This window comes from Dermacentor albipictus, unplaced genomic scaffold, assembly GCF_038994185.2.
Source record: "Dermacentor albipictus isolate Rhodes 1998 colony unplaced genomic scaffold, USDA_Dalb.pri_finalv2 scaffold_44, whole genome shotgun sequence".
In the NCBI taxonomy this organism is placed as follows: Eukaryota; Metazoa; Arthropoda; class Arachnida; order Ixodida; family Ixodidae; genus Dermacentor; species Dermacentor albipictus.
In genome coordinates this window covers 354,797-371,630 of record NW_027225598.1, presented here as the reverse complement: position 1 = coordinate 371,630, position 16,834 = coordinate 354,797, and the positions used below count along the sequence as shown (strand labels likewise).

General features: G+C 45.0%; 1 protein-coding gene across 2 annotated transcripts; it reads left to right on the top strand.

The window, feature by feature from the left end:
* The first annotated feature begins 14,804 nt into the window (after positions 1–14,804).
* On the top strand, positions 14,805–16,413 carry LOC139052929 (uncharacterized). Of its 2 annotated transcripts, none has more exons than XM_070530077.1 (2): positions 14,805–15,055; positions 15,845–16,413. In XM_070530077.1, the coding sequence occupies exons 1-2, from the start codon at positions 14,833–14,835 to the stop codon at positions 16,018–16,020; spliced, it is 399 nt and encodes a 132-aa protein (XP_070386178.1). In that variant the 5' UTR covers positions 14,805–14,832; the 3' UTR covers positions 16,021–16,413. The 2 variants fall into 2 exon arrangements, with proteins under 2 accessions (XP_070386178.1, XP_070386177.1); XM_070530076.1 differs by having other exon boundaries at positions 15,842–16,413.
* The last annotated feature ends 421 nt before the right edge of the window (positions 16,414–16,834 follow it).

Below are 16,834 nucleotides of genomic sequence, written 5' to 3'. Positions count from 1 at the left end.
ACAGAGAAAGCCCACGTAACGTTGCAACGAAAGATGAAACAATCGAGAGTTATATATGCTCCGTAGCGTACTCAAAGAGCTCAATTCTACATCTGTGCCACTTTTGTCCAACTCATTTAACAAGGTTGATAATGTGTACGTTGGCATTTTCTTATGGTAGGTCGTGCGGTATTTATCAACTTTCCATGTTTCGGCATAGCGTGTGTTGTATGTAGGACGAATTTTTTCCCAGCCACACCAGTGATTTCAGAACGTAATTTTTCTTATTTTTTCCAACTTATGTTGCCGAAGTAGTCTGAAATATTATTTACATTGTACGTTAACAATCTTTAGCTTATTCAATATGTCCTAGGTGTGACTTAGGTAAGGAGCTTTAAAAACAAGGCATATTGCACACTTTTGAAGTGAAAGAAGTTCCTTCATATTTCCTTCAGCTGTTGTTCCCCAAACTAGTGTGCCATAGTTTAGCGTAGAAGAAAACAGAGAATTCTACAGAATATTGTTAATCGAAGGAGGAGACGTAGAGCAATGTCAACGCATGAAACCAATTACATGGAGAGTTTTTTCGTCAGGTAATTAAGGTGAGGATACCAGGACTTGAGACAAAATCACGCGCGTTATCTTCTGTGACCACCCATGTCCAGCTAATTGCGAATTTTACGCTGAATAGCCTTATACGAGACCTAGGAGCATTCATATCGTGAGCGCTCTCAAAAGCGCTAACTGGTAGTGTTATTCATGACAAATGTCTTACTCCGCAACATTGTTAGCACAATGGCGGCGTTTCGAGCCAACGAACGAGGCTCTAGCCGTCCTGTGGGCCAATCAGAGCTGAGAAAATGGCGAATGCAGCAATATGGCGGAATCTGACAACGTCCACAATACCACTCCGGAAAGTGGGAGCGGTTCTTCACAGGAGGGTCCATCTAGCGGACTTCTTTCATATTTCACGCCACGCGCTAATCAAGCTAACATTGCAAGTAAATAACCTATCATTCATCAGTATACTTAGTAGGCGCCTCCTGAACACCAAAGTGGTACCGGGGACACCAAAGCTGGGACCAGAGTGGCCCGTTGATGGGCACCGCTCTGGTACCAGCTTTGATCCCCTTACTGTCCCTTAAGTGCCCTGGTCATCTTGCGCCGCCTGCTCATTATAAACCCAGGTGCCATCCTGAGGCCTCTCTTCGCCGATATTATTTTCATATTTGCACGCTAAACGATCTCATACGACAAACAGTAAACGTAACTTGCTTCCCGCATAAAGTAGCGCGAATGAAAGAAGATGCGCGCTCTACCGAGTAAATGGCTGCAGTCGCCGCCGGCTGGAACTTCCTCTCACGGCCGTCAGATGAAAACACACCTGCAAAGGACCATATTGCCGGAGAACAGCGTTCTCGTCTTTCTGGTACTTCCCATGAATCGTCGTTAGATGAGTATGATAATTCCACAGGAGCCTGAACGCTCCCTGAAATAAAGTATAGCCAAGAATAATAAAAACAAAGAGTGGCCTTTCTGTATGAACAGTAGCAAGTACACATTTACGGGGAAAACTTTTTGATTTTATTTATGACTTGAGGGGATGACGACGAAGATGTCTGCGCCTCGACATCATCGTCGTCATCACCCTCCCCACCCCCTTCCTGAAGGAGGCGAGTTTGTTCCTCCCAAAACCAGCCTCGACTGGAACAATCTTCCCGCCTCATTAGTTAACATTACCAACTGTGACCATTTTCGTGATGCTCTTTCCAGCGAAATTTAACGCATTCCAACTTTTTTTTTTCTCTATGTTGGTTGGAAACTTCATCTTTTAGTGTCTCAATCGGTTGCGATGGTGTGTTCTTGCCGTAATCATTGTATAAGCCGTGCATGACAGTGTGAATTTTTGTTATTAGAAATTACATTCATTCCCATTTTTTCAAATTTTTGATTGTGTATGTGCAAATAACTGAACTTATGTTGAATGATTGACCCCCTCCCCTCTATAATGCTTGTATGCCTTGAGGGTACAATAAATAAATAAATAAATAAATAAATAAATAAATAAATAAATAAATAAATAAATAAATAAACGTCGGGATAGTAAACTTACGTTTTGGTTGCATACTCTTGAAAGTCAATTAAATAACCCAACCAGACATGCAACTCTGTCAAAATGTTGATCTTCATGTTTAATTTTATGTATGTGGTACAACTTTCAAAAATGCAAATTTTAAAGTGGCTGAAGACGGCAAGAAACGGCATGCAGCGTACAAAACTAACCGACTATATTCAAGCTAGAGAAATAGATTACTCGAAGCTCTATTCTTGAAATGTGGATGAGGATAAAATATTCCGGTAATGTTATCACTATATTCAAGCTAGAGAAATAGATTACTCGAAGCTCTATTCTTGAAATGTGGATGAGGATCAAATATTCCGGTAATGTTATCATCTCGGACTTCGACACTAGGCTATAGTAACAAGGGTGTTTGTTGCAGAGAATGTTTTTTTTTTCAAACTGAAACACAATTACCCTGCTGATTTGTGTAGCTTTATTCTACTATAAGATTACTAGTCATTTCACTGAAATCTTTTTCTGTTTTATTAACGTCTTTGTTCTCTCCTGGATTATTATATCTTTCATAATTTTCTTCAGGTATTCTGACTGCTCACTCACGTACTATTCTTGTTCTTCCAGTTATCCTTTTTGTATTTTCCTTTCAGTTTCCGTTCCTCCTAGCCGTATAAGAGAGTTTATTGACAGAAAAGACAGAGAAGTACACCTGATCTAGTGTGCTCTTGTTTGCTAATCTGTACTGGGGAAGAGGGAAGTGGGGGGGGGGGGGGGGCGAAAGTAGTGGGTTGGATGATGGTCATAATAAAAGTGGTAAGTGCTCATGTACACTAGGCGGTGGTTCTACTAGAGCGACTCGTCTAGTTTCGTGTCAAGCAGAAACTTCAACAGCGCTTCAATTGTCCGCATTGAAGTTTCCACTGTCAGGCCATGGGCCGAGAAAAGCGTCCTCCGACAGGAGTTTCCTGCCGGTGCAGGCTGGAGAATTATAGAACGTCCTTCGCTCCAGCACGCGAGAGCGAATCACAAAATCAGTGCCCCTATTTTTCATTAGCGAAAGTAAGGCTCATAGAGGTAATTACAAATATAGGGTACTATTCCACGTATCTTACACTGTTTTTCAACTTAGTCCTCACACTGGTTCACACTCACCACAGCACCCATCACACCCATCACAGCACTACATTTGAGATGCTCCTTAGGTAGAATTCGTCGGACTGACTCTAGAACCACAGTCGGACTGCTGTCTTGGCTTTATCATTGCACGTGGATCGCTGTCCTGCCAGGAAATTCTTCAGCGGACTCAAAACAGGGAAATAACTAGTGGCGAGGTCCGGACTGTATGGTGGTTGGTCCATACTCTCCCAGTGAAATGACCGGAGCTTTTCCATGGTTCAGATTGCTACATGTGGCCTCGCATTGTCGTGGAGAATAACCGCGTTGTCCACATCGAGAATCCCTCAGTGTTTTCGTCTGATGGCAGCCAGCAGACGGGAAAGTGTAGAACAATAACTGCCGGCATTGATGGCTGCAGATCGTGGCATGAAATTCATCAGGAGCGGTCCTCGGTGATCCTCGAAGACCGTTAACATCACTTTCGCAACAAATTGCACTGAACCGAATTTTTTTTTTATCACAGGCGAACCCGGGTGTTTCCGCACCATGTTCTGCTGATTCGATTCCGGCGCGAAATGCAGTATCCACATTTCATCGCCAGTAACAATGCGGCCCAGGAAACTTTTACACTCCTCGACATACCGTTGCAGATGATTCAGTTAAGCAATCATTCGCTTGCCTTTCATGATGTCATCCAACTGCTTAGGCACCCACCGACATGAAACCTTCCGGTAGCCTAAGGACCCATTAACATGTCAAGACTCCCATACGAAATTCCCAGCGCCCGGGAAGTGTCCTTCAGGTGCACCGGCCGATGCGCGTTCAACATTGCATCCATGCGGCAAATGTCAGCCGGCGATGCACGCCGCCCCCCCGAACGCTCATTGTCATGCAGGTCTTCACGGCTTTTGCGAAATCACAACATCACCCCCTCACACTTCTCAAAGCGAGACACCTTTGCGCATACGTTGGCTGCTTTTCTCTAGATTTCGATGGGCGTTCGTCCTTTGCTCCATAGAAAAAGAATCACACTTCGTTGCTCGTACGCCGTGGACGTGTGAAGCACAACCGCCATCTTCAGCAACTGACACCAGCGCCATGCCGCGTAGCTACCGGCAGATAAGACCGTGCCAATCCAAGAAAGCCGTGTACTATGGCTGAAAAGATAGGTGCAAAGAGTTTCTGATTCGCCCACGCATAATCTGGGCAATCGCAAAATATTTGTTGCAGCGTTTTAGACATCTGATAGTGCTCACAATCACAGCTGTTCGACTGACCAATGAGGTGTGCGTATCGGCAGGTGAAAGCAACACCCAGGCGACCTGCGTAGCAATGACGCTTTGCTCCACGTAACCTTAGGGGCAAACGCAATTTACCGTCTGGCTCGATCCTATGTAGGCGTCTGGGGATGTTGGCAGCGTGGGCTCCGTATGCCTTTGTAAGGTCCTGCATGAGTGCCTTGATCATTGAGTTGGTGTCAGGTCGCCAGTAGACAACCCGTACTTTGTCAGAGGAAGAGAATACCGATCTTGCCTCACTGTCAGTGAGTTCATCACCAATCGCACCACAATAACCAGTGAAAAGTGATCAAGTGGACACCTCGCTGGGCACTGTGATGAAGTTCAGCAATTTCCAGCACAAGCAGGTAATCTGTCCCTTTATTTAAAAACATTTTAGCGCCGGTAACTCTGATTCGGCATCGTAGAACACCGTCAATTTATGAGGTGTCTGTGTTTTCATAAAACAGACAGCCTCCAGTATTTCCGGCAGGTCCGCAGCCGTAGATGTCGATTTTTGGTCCAATTGAAATCGCCAGGTAATGCCTAATTGCGGGATAACAAATGTAGCTGTTGTGGGAGATGGTCTCACGGAATCATCGGTCTATACTTGTACAGTCGTACTATATAATGTAAATATATGGGACAGGGTGAGCATGCTCAAGCCATTGGACGGAACGTGAGACCAATTTGTAATTCCAGGTGTTTGAAGCCTCACTAGTAGTCTGTGTGTTGTCCTGGGAGGTGTTTCACGGATGTTGGCCGTCTGGAACCTTGCAGGTATAATGTTTGTGTGACATGCAATTGGTTTAGAAAAATCACAGTCAAGATAAGTTCTTGGAAGTGGTGACGAGATGATGTGAGTGTCTGGTCAGCAGGCGAAGATATGTTCGCACAGGTTAACAGTACCTGTATACGTCGATTGGCCAAGCCCATGCTTCTGCTATTATGCCCTTAGTTGATGTGTAGCTTGGCAAGCCAATGCATATCTGCAGTGCTTGAACCTGAAGGTTCTCCAGCGTGCGCAGACAAGATGACCCCATGCTAGATAGCACAGGCATGATGTAGCGTATGTAGCCCGCGAAGTGTTCCTGCTGCACTTGGATCAAATTACGTTCATAAAGGTCCCATCTCGGTCCAAATATAACACGAGGAATGTGTATTAAGTTTGTTGGTTTAGTCATAAGTACAGTAAAAGGTTGTCATTCACGCCAAATCAATGTCACAATATCTCATAGTTGTCGACAGAATGGCGCTTCCTTTAGTCCTTCACTACAGATTTCTTGGTGTCATAAAAGACCTCAATCTCTTTTAGAATAACAATTTTCTTACCCTACCTCCGGTAGACCAATTTTCGGACTATCCCCTTAGTGGGTACAAGCCATAAAAGCGGGACATCGTCACCGCGCTTTCTGTGGGCATCTTCAGCAGCAACGAAAAAAAATGAAAAACCACTTCGCGTGTGCGAGTTCGCAGACGAGTCTGCGGCTTCTATGAGAAGCAAGCAAAAAAGGCCACACCTCTTACGCGCACCTCGGGCTTCTGAGCACTGTCCTTCCATTCAGTTGGTGTCGTGTACGAGAAGACAGTTTTATAATAGCCTTTGTCGCCTTACGCGCGGTAAATGCAAGCACATTTGCGAGTCGTAAAGTACGAGCCACTTCAAGACCTTTAGTTTAACGTATGGGAACACAAACATAGGGAATACGTTAGATGACAGGCCGCCGCCCGGTGTCTCGTGCCAAAAGAATCGAAGCAGACGCCCTATTAGTAACGATTAGCAACCGTTAGCCGGAATCGCCTAACGATCTCAGGAAGTGGACGCGCAAAGCGCTTATGACTAAAGCTTCGCTTAAGGTTAGAGGAAGCGAAAGGTCATTTTCATAGTCACTGGTGAAATGCTAGAGCGTAGCCCTCACGAGAATTAAGCGGGAGCCATGGTTGCCGTCATATTCGGCAACGCCATTTTCTTGACAAGCGTAAAGATTACGAACGTTCAATTCACCAAATAATCTACGTTATTTTGCCACACGAAAGCCACAGACACCCAATTACGTATGAAGCATGTGCAGTCAGCACAACGCTATTATTTACGTGCCACAGGACTTATGACACAGGGCGTATTTTTTTTTTATTGAAGTGAATGTTAGGAGAGGTTGGCGCCTTTATGGTGGCACCGGCTACTCCTTGTCACTTGGCAAACGAAATAAATTTGCGTAAAAAGGGAGAATAGCGACACAAAATATAACACTCAGTAGAACACTGGGTGAATAAAAAATATACGGTCCAACAGTACATGAGTCGCAAAGTTCTGTGAAGTAGTTCAGTCCACGTACACATATATAAAGTCAGATGTTTTGAACAGCCAAAACACGCAACACATGTAATGCACTGCAAGTACAGAACAGAATCATACATATTGCGTAAAAGTTGCGATCATCGCATAAGCCACTTATGAATCACCAACAACATTTATGTAACTCATTTAGCGTATTCGAATCATCGGATACGTAATATTATCCCAAAATGTTGGTGTCCTCTAAAAACTTTTTCAGAGCAAGAAGTGCTCTTTTTTGAAGGCCCGCAGTCGGCCATGGGCCAAGTATCTTTTTAAGAGTGAATGGTCTTCTGTCTAATATACACAAATTATCTTGCAGTACTGTTCTTTGTGTATCGTATTTCGTGCATTCGAGAAGAAGATGATGCACATCTTCGTCTGGGTGGCCACAAGAACACTGCGGACTAGAGACACGTTTTATTCTGTACAAGAAGTGTTTCGTAAATGCAGTACCAAGACGCAGTCGGTGTACCAATGTTTCAAATTTTCTGTTGTCTCTTACAGTTTCCGGCATTGATAATTTTATACATGGTTCTATAGAGTATAACTCCGAATTTTTAGTTTGCTGGTCGAGCCAGGTAGTTTTACTGAGGCGACAAGACATCTGTCTCAGGATCAGACGGACTTCACTACGCAATAGGGGAAGATTGGTTGTCTCTGCGTTATTGTGCGCTCGATTCGCAGCTGCGTCCGCTGCAGTATTACCAGGAATATTGCAATGCCCAGGTATCCATTCAAATGCAATTACGTGCTTCATTGCGTTTGCTTTAGTAAGTTCTTTGAGAGTCTCATACAACAGCGAAGTGTTCAAAGCATTTTTCTTATTGCTCTGTAGTAATGTGAGAGCGGCTTGCGAATCGCTAAAGATAACCCATTTTTCCGAATGTTTTTCTGTTGTTATGAAACGCAAAGCACACAGGATTGCAAATAGTTCTGCCATGGTGGAAGATGTCTCCCGGGATAATTTGAATGTCTGCTCAAGCGCTAAATGTGGAATGACGAATGCTGAAGTCGAGGAATTTTTATGACACGAACCATCTGTATAAACGTGGATGTACTGGGGATATAATGCGTAAATTTGGAAGAGTGCCAGTTGCTGTGCGGCTACTATGAACATATGTCTTTCTTTGATATAATCCCGTCAACCGATATTTCTATTTTAGGGCATGTTAACATCCAGGGAGGGTAACTAACATCCACTTTGCATTATTCAAATCTTGGTAACAATGCTTTATGTTCTCGAACAACATCGTGAATTTTGCTTTTGTTTCTTTCGGTGAGCGCGAGGTTTATTGGATGCTTCTCATGTTGGGTTAAGATGCGATAAATATGTCGGCATGTTTCAACCGTTCGTATGACTGGAAATGGAGGGTGACGAGCTTCAGCAATTACTAAAGAACTGGAGGTAGCCTGCGGAACCCCAAGACACACTCGTAGCCCCCTTGCTAGTAAACGTTGAAGACGTTCCTCAGAAGTTCGCGATACACCATGGAGAACAGGGGCCGAGTAAGCAATCTTTTGTTTTATGAGTGCATTATGAACTTGTAGTAGCGAAGAGACTGATCCCCCCCCCCACACTTTGTGCCAGCGAGTCGCCGAAGTACGTTTATTACTGCATTGGTCTGCGTTTCAGTTGCGCGGATGTGTGATGCCCATGTTAGCTGGCGGTCAAGAATAACTCCAAGAAATTTATGCTCTTTCACAAACATCAAACTTTGCCCATTAAGCGTAAGTTGGAAATTATTCAGCTGTCGTCTAGTGAAAAGAAGTACGGCTGTCTTTGCGTATGACAGACTCATGCCTCTTTCTTTTAAAAAGGTGTCGATACTATCAAGACTCTCTTGCAGCGTTCTTTCAATGTCTTGTATATGAAATCCAGAGGCCCATATGCAGATGTCATCTGCGTAGAGAGAATATTGTAGACCAGACGGGAGTTTTGGGGGCAAGGCTGCCATGATACAGTTGAATAAAAACGGACTAAGAACACTGCCCTGCGGAACGCCCTGCGTGATGCTGTGATAATTACTTTCTCCTTCAATTGTTTCCATGAATAATGTTCTATCTTTCAAGAAATTTGATACCCAGCGCAGCGTTCGACCGTGTAGGCCAAGCTCTAACATACCAGCAAGCACGTGTCGACTTACAGTGTCGAATGCTCTTTGAATGTCTAAAAATACTGCTACTGTCACATTTCCGCAACTTCGTTCATGTTCGACGCATGTGGCAATGTCTAATACTGCATCCATTGTACCTCGATTTTGTCGAAATCCGGTCATGTGGTCCGAAAACACATTTGTGTGTTCACACCACCATTGCAATCGACTGTCTATCATCTTCTCCATTAGTTTGGAAAAGCAGCTTGTGAGACTGACGGGTCGGTAGGAGTCAAGACAAAGTGGGGTCTTTCCTGGTTTTAGCACTGGAATTACCCGAGCTAATTTCCATGAATCCGGAAGGGTCCCTCTTATCCAGATATCATTAAATATCCCCAAAAGAGTCATATTTCCTACTGGACCTAGGTTCTTTAGCATCACATACGTAACACCATCTGGGTCTGCGGTTTTCTTTGTACGGCATGACGAAAGAGCACTTTTCAATTCATTTAAACCAAACTCACATTCAAGTTGAGTATGTTGTGACATAAAGCACGCACGAACCTTCTGGTCTGCTAGTGGTGTTGAACTTGCGAATTCTAGGCAAGTATACTAAATTCCTAGTCTGGATTCGTCAGCAACAAATGTTTCCGGAGTGCTTCGAGCTACGGCAAGGGCTCGGAAGGGATGGCTCTGGTTAACTGGACCACTAAAAGATCGCACAATGGACTTGCGAACTGGAGTAAACAGACACAACGACGCGCAGTATTCTCGCCATCTTCTTGTAACTAATTTTTGTAAGCGTCTGCGCGAAGTTGACTGAACTTTCTGTGCCATCTTGTAGTCGTCCAGCTTTCCACTGCGGCGGTAGGCCCGTTCTGCGCGCCTTCTGATTGCTCTTAGACATTCATATTCGCCGTCGACTCCAGCGTATTCATTTGGAACAATGACTTGCTTTGTGCAGATCTTGTAAGACTCACACAATATATTTGCAAAACTTTGAAAGTTCGCGTTTTCACCCAATGAGTTACTTAAATGGTGCCGAAGACTTTGCCAATTAGTATATTTTGAGTAGCACCGGGTCCCCTCACTCCGTATGAGGCGATGTTTTACCAGGATCGGAAAATGATCACTACCGTGCGTTTCTATGTACGTTAACCATTCAACGCCATCAAGAAGGTCTTGTGAGCAGAGTGTGACATCTATACAGCTGGAGTAACGAAACCCCCGCAAGAACGTTGGAGAGCTGTCATTTAACACGACCAGATTACTTTTTTCTGCGGCAGTCTCTATAATGCTTCCACGGGAATCATTATATTCGCTGCCCCAGATGACGTTATGTGCGTTGAAGTCTCCACAAACCATCACATGTGAGTTTGCGATACCAAACACGTTCACCAAGCTGTCTACTGATATTTTGCTAGAACACTGTAGATAAAGACTAATCACTGTGACGCTTGTATTTCTAAAAGATATCTTGCATGCTACGAACTCCGGTATATTTATATCGCTCGACTGTATTAAATAGGACGGTAGGTCTTTGCTTACGCATAACATCGCTCTGCTACTTCCAGCAAAGCGCGATGATTTATATATAACATAGTTCGAAAGACGAAAGTCATCTCGTACGCCTGCCTCCTGTATACATAAAACAGGAAAGTTATGTTGAGCTAGTAGTTTGCGGGAATCAGCTGACTTATTTCGAAGGCTATTAGCATTCCACTGAAATATGAAAACATTGTTATAGCGATTATTCATTGTAAGCCTGCAGTGGAGCTGTTGGTGGTTGTGGAAGCACCAACGATTACATAGAAAGCAGTGCTTTTACCTCTGGAAGGTTGTTTGCGTGTGGAATGGCACTGAGAATTGCACGCAGAGCTGTGAATAGCATGGGCAGGATCATCTGTGCCACGGGTAAAGACGCGTTATCACCAAACGACGCTGAAGCTCCATGCGTGCTCGAAGCAGGTCGCTGAAGAGCGGACTGAGATGGTCGCTGGGATGACAGGTGTGGCTGAGGCGAATGTAGAGGTAGTTCTTCAGATGTTAGGTGAGGTTGCCGTGTCACTGGCAGAGGGCGTTGTTTAGAAGGTCGGCGAAGTTCACTCGAAGCCTGGGCAAGATGAGTAGTGTTCTCTGGTGGTGGATCGTGTCACTCGCTGTCAGAGCGTTGTCGACCTGAGTGCTTTAGAGCTGCAGAATAGTTCATGTTGACCACTTGTTCTTTTTCTTTGTTGGCAGTTGGAGGCGCGCATCTTACACCATCAAGGTTGGGTGGGGGCGCATTACGAGGAGGTAGCTTTCCGTATTTCAACTCATGTCTGCGCAACCTTGAGGCAGCTCTGCTCTGAGGACACCCGGAGAAGGAAGCTGTATGGTTTCCGCCACAGTTGGCACACTTTGGCTGACACACAGACTTGCACTCTGAATGGTCGTGGTCTTCTGAGCATATCTTGCAGCGACGTGGACTGCGGCAGTTCTTCGATAAATGTCCAAATCTCTGGCAGTTGTAGCATCTCAGAGCAGGGCCGTGATATTCTTCTACGGGATGACTCGTGAAACCTAAATGCACTCGTTGCGGCATTGGTTTGTCTTCTCTGAAATGGAGAATGACACTTCTCAGAGGGCGTGATTCTACCGCTCCGTCTTCTTGGCCGTTGTAGCGTGCCTGACGACGGGCAGATGTCACGCCAAAATCCTTCAGGAAGTCAACCAGTTGTTCTTCTGTATACTCAACTGGCACATGGCGTATCTTGCCAACATTCTTGGTATAAGATGCCGGAATGAATGGTTTGACTCCCAAACCAGCCACTTCGCTCATCGACAGCAGATGTCTTGCAGATGAGATTGAAGTAACGTTGACAGAAAAACTTCCATCTCTATTCACGCGGAATGACTGTACTTTTTCCTTTGCCGCGGAGACAATTTCCGACGCAGCGCGGTTTGGATTCACTTGCCAGAAGTTGCGTCCTTCCTGTGAGGGTCGAAAAACAACTGGAATTCCCTCAGGCCGCTTCTTTTTATATGTTACCAAGGAGAACGGCGTTTCATTGCAGTCTATGTCTTCATCTTCACTTAGCTCATAGGTGGATGTCTTGTCGTCGTCAACCCGTGGTTTCTTGGCTTCACTTTCGCCTGTCTCAGCCATATTCACTGAAGGTGCGCTTGAAGGTAGGGCAGCGTTGAAAACTAGCGTCGCCGGCTTGATGACATTAGGCGCGTGTTGAGGCACTTCGGAGTGCGGCGCCGATTCTGCGGCACACATGCGCCTAGGAACGCGCTGTCGGACATATGGCTCGTGCCGGTGTTCTTTGCTGCCCACCGTCGTGGCAGGCGTAGATGCGCTGCGGAGCGCAGCAAAACCACGCGATATTGTGCGTGATCTTTAGCACACAGGAATCCCACAGTATGTGTGTTCTCTCTGGACAACAGTGAAGTCTCAACACAGCACTGATTCTTCGAAGAAAACAGAAAATAATATCTCACCGAAGAAGCACCGGCCGCTCGGAGGGACTTCTTTTTCTTCTTCAGGACGTATTATTTACGTCCACAGGCTTGTAGTAAGCACCATTCTAAAACTCCATTATTGTCTGGCAATGTGACGCAATATCGGCGTCACCTTACAAAACAAAGAGCTGTAATTGTCGGCGCGGCACGACAGAGCGTCTGTGCAAATGGAGTCTGCGGCCGCGCCTTGACCCAGCCTCCCGATTTTTCAGTGTACCTTCTACATCACTTGCTTCAGTGACAAGTAGAGCAGTACACGGGAAAGTTAAATGAAAGGAATATCACGCGGACAAAGACATTGTGCAGATATTGTAAAATGATCCACGAAAGAGGCTGCCTAAATGCAAAACATTAGAACTTCAGTATTTGACAGACGTCCTTAATTAAGCGACAGTATCGGGGCTTATAACGTGATTACGGGCAAGTTGTCCTTCTTCTCTTCACACCAAAAGGACTACGAGATTAAATTGCGATACGAAGCAAAGTTTAGCCTTTCTTAACGCCGTTCTGATGTTGAGCGGCGCCTATTATAGGCGATAATTAGCAACGATGGTTGCTAATAAATACTATGACGGTGTCTGTCTACTGTGACATTTTTTTATCCGAAGGAAACTCGTGAGCTATATTTACGCTTCAGAGGCAAGAAATCGAGTATGACGCTCGTCAAAGCCGAGACATAGCTACGGAGCGTGAATTCTCATTTTATTCCCCGAGACTCAGCTGGTGCACTCAACACGTGCACAAATTCTCCATACCAATCTCCATACCAGTTTGCTTTTAAGCATGAAGTGTTTTTAGGTCTCGTTGTCGGTGACCTTCAAGTGACTTTGAGCCAAAAGCTAGCGCCGTTATCCGGGCACTCAAACAAGAACATCCGGGCAAGTTGCGAGAAGAAAACCTGATCATCCTGGCAGTCAGTCAAAACTTAAGAAAATGCGGTCTCTGGCCACGAACCCTTTGTAAGGGACCGCATTACGTAAGCTAGTTATAGCCCCAACAAGTTTTTAAATATTTCTTCCGAGTTCTTCCTATGTTTATTCACAATATCACTCAAGCGGTAACTTCTAGCACCCTGAATTTTTATTTGTCATTTCCAATATCGACTTTCAAAAGGCAGATGCTGGGTACCATACACCTTATTATAATCTTTTTGTGCTGACATAAGGTTGCCTATTGAACGCCAGCGGTCCATGAGTTACGTGCGCGGGTTTAGCGCCGGCTCTAGAGATGGCGCTTCGCTGCATGACAAAGCCAGCAGCGTCCAACGCGCCGCGCATGGCTGTTTAGCCGAAACACTTGCAATGAGGTTCAGTTCAAAACAGGTTCGTGTGGAGTGGTGTGGTGCGGTGTTGCGTGGTATGGCGTGGTGTAGTGCGTTGTGCCGTTGCAAACATACACCATACCCGTTTTAAGGATGTGGCTCGTATCATATCCAACCAATCTGCCTTGCCGGTAGCCATGTCATGCTTACATCTGCTCTAGATTACGAGAGAACCATAACCGTTTTTAAGCGGGAGCTTTAGCTCTGTGTCTCCTAACTATAAATACAGGGGAAAAGAAATTAGTTTTTCTCGGGGGCCATAGCTCCAAACTTGATTATGTTTCTTGCATTTGAAAGAAAAGGTTATAGTCTGCTCACTGTCTGTTGCGAATTTTCAATTTAGATTGTATTTTTTTTATAAATGTGACAGAAATCGCAAATTTTCAGGAAACGAACTATCAAGTTTACAACTCTGTAACTCAATAATCATAGATGATATCACAATTCTGTAAATTCCACCTTATAGTACATCTAAAGCGGCCAAAATTCATATGCTATACATGGCTCTCAAGCAGACCTCTAATTTGTGAGTAGTACTGCTGCAAAACTCTTGTAAACAACGCGAAAAATTCGCGTGAGATATAACTTTGTCGGCTTTGGATGCTCTAATGGATGCAGTTTACAGAGTTGCGATATCTGTTTTAGGTGCAGAGACACAAATTTGTAAGCTCCTTCCATTTACTTTTTTTTAAAAACTTACCCGTTTTGAAAATTCTATTTAAAAATTTCAGGCCATAAATCAAAACTATGCTCCCGATAGTCACTAGAATCTAACTTTCTCTCTCGAATGCAAAAAAAAATTCAATAAAATCGTCCTCGTGGTTATCTCAGAAAAGTGTTTCTGCGTTTTACGTGTATCTGAATAGGCGGCGTCGGAGTTAGGCCCGTGCTAAAGCTTCCTCTTAAACTTTCCCTGCAGCGTACCAGTTGCATGTTGTACACATTGTCTAAATCACGACCGCCAACCCTCATCGTAGATGTAGGTGCTGATCCTTGGGATACACTGGCATGCACCCACTCTGGGGGATTGGCCAAGAGTCTGGTGGGTCAAAGTCCAAAATAAGAGAACGTGTGCATAAAGTAACAACGAAGAAGAAGAAGAAGAAGCTCGAAACCCCGGCGTCATGCGTCAAGGAAAGTCGTCCAGTTTCCATCCATCTGCGCCAACGGGTTCCGCAAGCCGAGTTTCTTTGGACCTGGTTGGTCCCGATGAGAGCATCTCGACGATGCCTCCCGACGTGGGACCTTCCTGTTCGCATCTGGACGAGGCCGAGGCCCGCCATGAGCTCGACACAGGGCACCGGGTTGAGGCCTCTTCAGCGGCCAGTTCATCCGCGGTGGCCACAGGTGCGTTTGAAACGCGAAAGTACTTATTTGCTTATACATTATATAGCCACTTTGACGATTTTATCTGGCTGCCTGGCCTCGGTACGAGTCACACGCGACTTTATGCGCCAGACGCTGCAGAAGAACGTTTTCGCTGTGCCGCCAAAACTCGGGAAGCCAGGGAAACCCGGCTCCAACGAAAATGAGAGGCGAAACGCCAACGCGTCTCACAGGGAAAAACTCGAGAATGAGACTCCGGATATAATAGTGTATGTATCACTGTGTGAAATGGACAGGCATTGACTTGGACGATCATCGTAGATAGGTTCTGTCTAATATTACAGCGAAGCTGTTAGCCTTCAATTGGTCGAAATTTCTTCGTCGGTAATGCTCGCACAAAAACAGTACCGCTACCTAGCAGCCATGGAAAGCAGTGCAAATGAATCTGCGGATGACAGTAAAAAGTAGACTGGAGGATTGGTAGCATACGTAAAGATAGGGAAAACAAAGAATGAGAAGACGGTATATATATATTTTTTATTTTCAGGTTATACGGTTTGTTAACACGAACCCACCGATCGTAGTGGCCGATCGACAGTTATGACAGAGAAGATGTAGAAATGACGAGCTTGGCCCATCAAGCCACTTTGAATTGGATACTAATATCATCCATTCATTCAATCGAGAGGGGCTGTCGAGCGTTGGAGGAAAGGTCCAGGAAATGGTGGTTCGTTCCGCTGCCATCGGCGTACCTTTCTTTCTTTTCTTTTTTTTTCTTTTTTATTATTTTTTTTGGCTCGTCACCAGCAGGCGTCCCTCCGACGACCGAGGCCGAAAGCTGCGGAAGAGACCTCGACGGCAACGTGTCCGCCTGGGCGTCCGCGATCTCCAAGGAGGCCCTCTGGGTGCTGGGCATCGTGGTGGCGCTGTGCCTGCTGCTCGTGGCGCTCGTCTACCTCAACCTGAGCCACAGGGCGGGGATGTGAACACTACCACGAAGCGGCCAGCCACACCCGCTTCGTGGGCCTGTCACGGAAATTTAAATTTTGTCCGGAATTCGTTGGCATATTTGCACTTGCTTCTACGATGTGTGTCTTTTCTTTATTGCTACTGCTGTTATAGATGCGTATACTGTCGGGCAAAAATTACTGTAATTTTGCTTTTTATTGTGCGACCTTTGTATTCCATTGTCTTGTTCACTCTGAATATGTGAATTACTCGTAATTATTGTTTTTGTTTTTTAAAAAATTCTGGTTTCTTTTTTCTTCCTGCTTTGCTCTTCCTCTTCTATGTGGTGGCCAATTTCTGTTTGCTTTAATCTCCCACTACTGTTATTACTGCACTCGATATTAACGATATAAATTTTCTTCGTTGTTGTCCTTGCCTGGTATTTATTTGCTTAGAAAACGGATGCCATTCTGCTATGATTATTTCATTCGTTTTGTCGCATGTCTCGTTCATTATTTCTCGCCCCCCCCCTTCTGCAGTGGCATCTAAAGGGTCATTAGGTGCAGAATAAATGATTATTAGAATATTACCAAACAAAATCCTTCCTGGTTTCTTACTGCAGATTATAAGCTTCAGCAAGCTCATAAACAATTGAACGAAGAAGACCTCCTAAACACAGACGCAGATTGTGTTATATATACCGTCGACAGGAACTTTCTCTGTAACAAGTACAGTTGGGAACTCGGCTGCACAGCCTTGGTCTAGATGTATCTTCAAGTGTAATCCTGTATTTCCGAGCCTCTTGGAGCCTGCCTTTCTGGGTTTCAGCGAAAGAAATGGTTGCTCCACAGT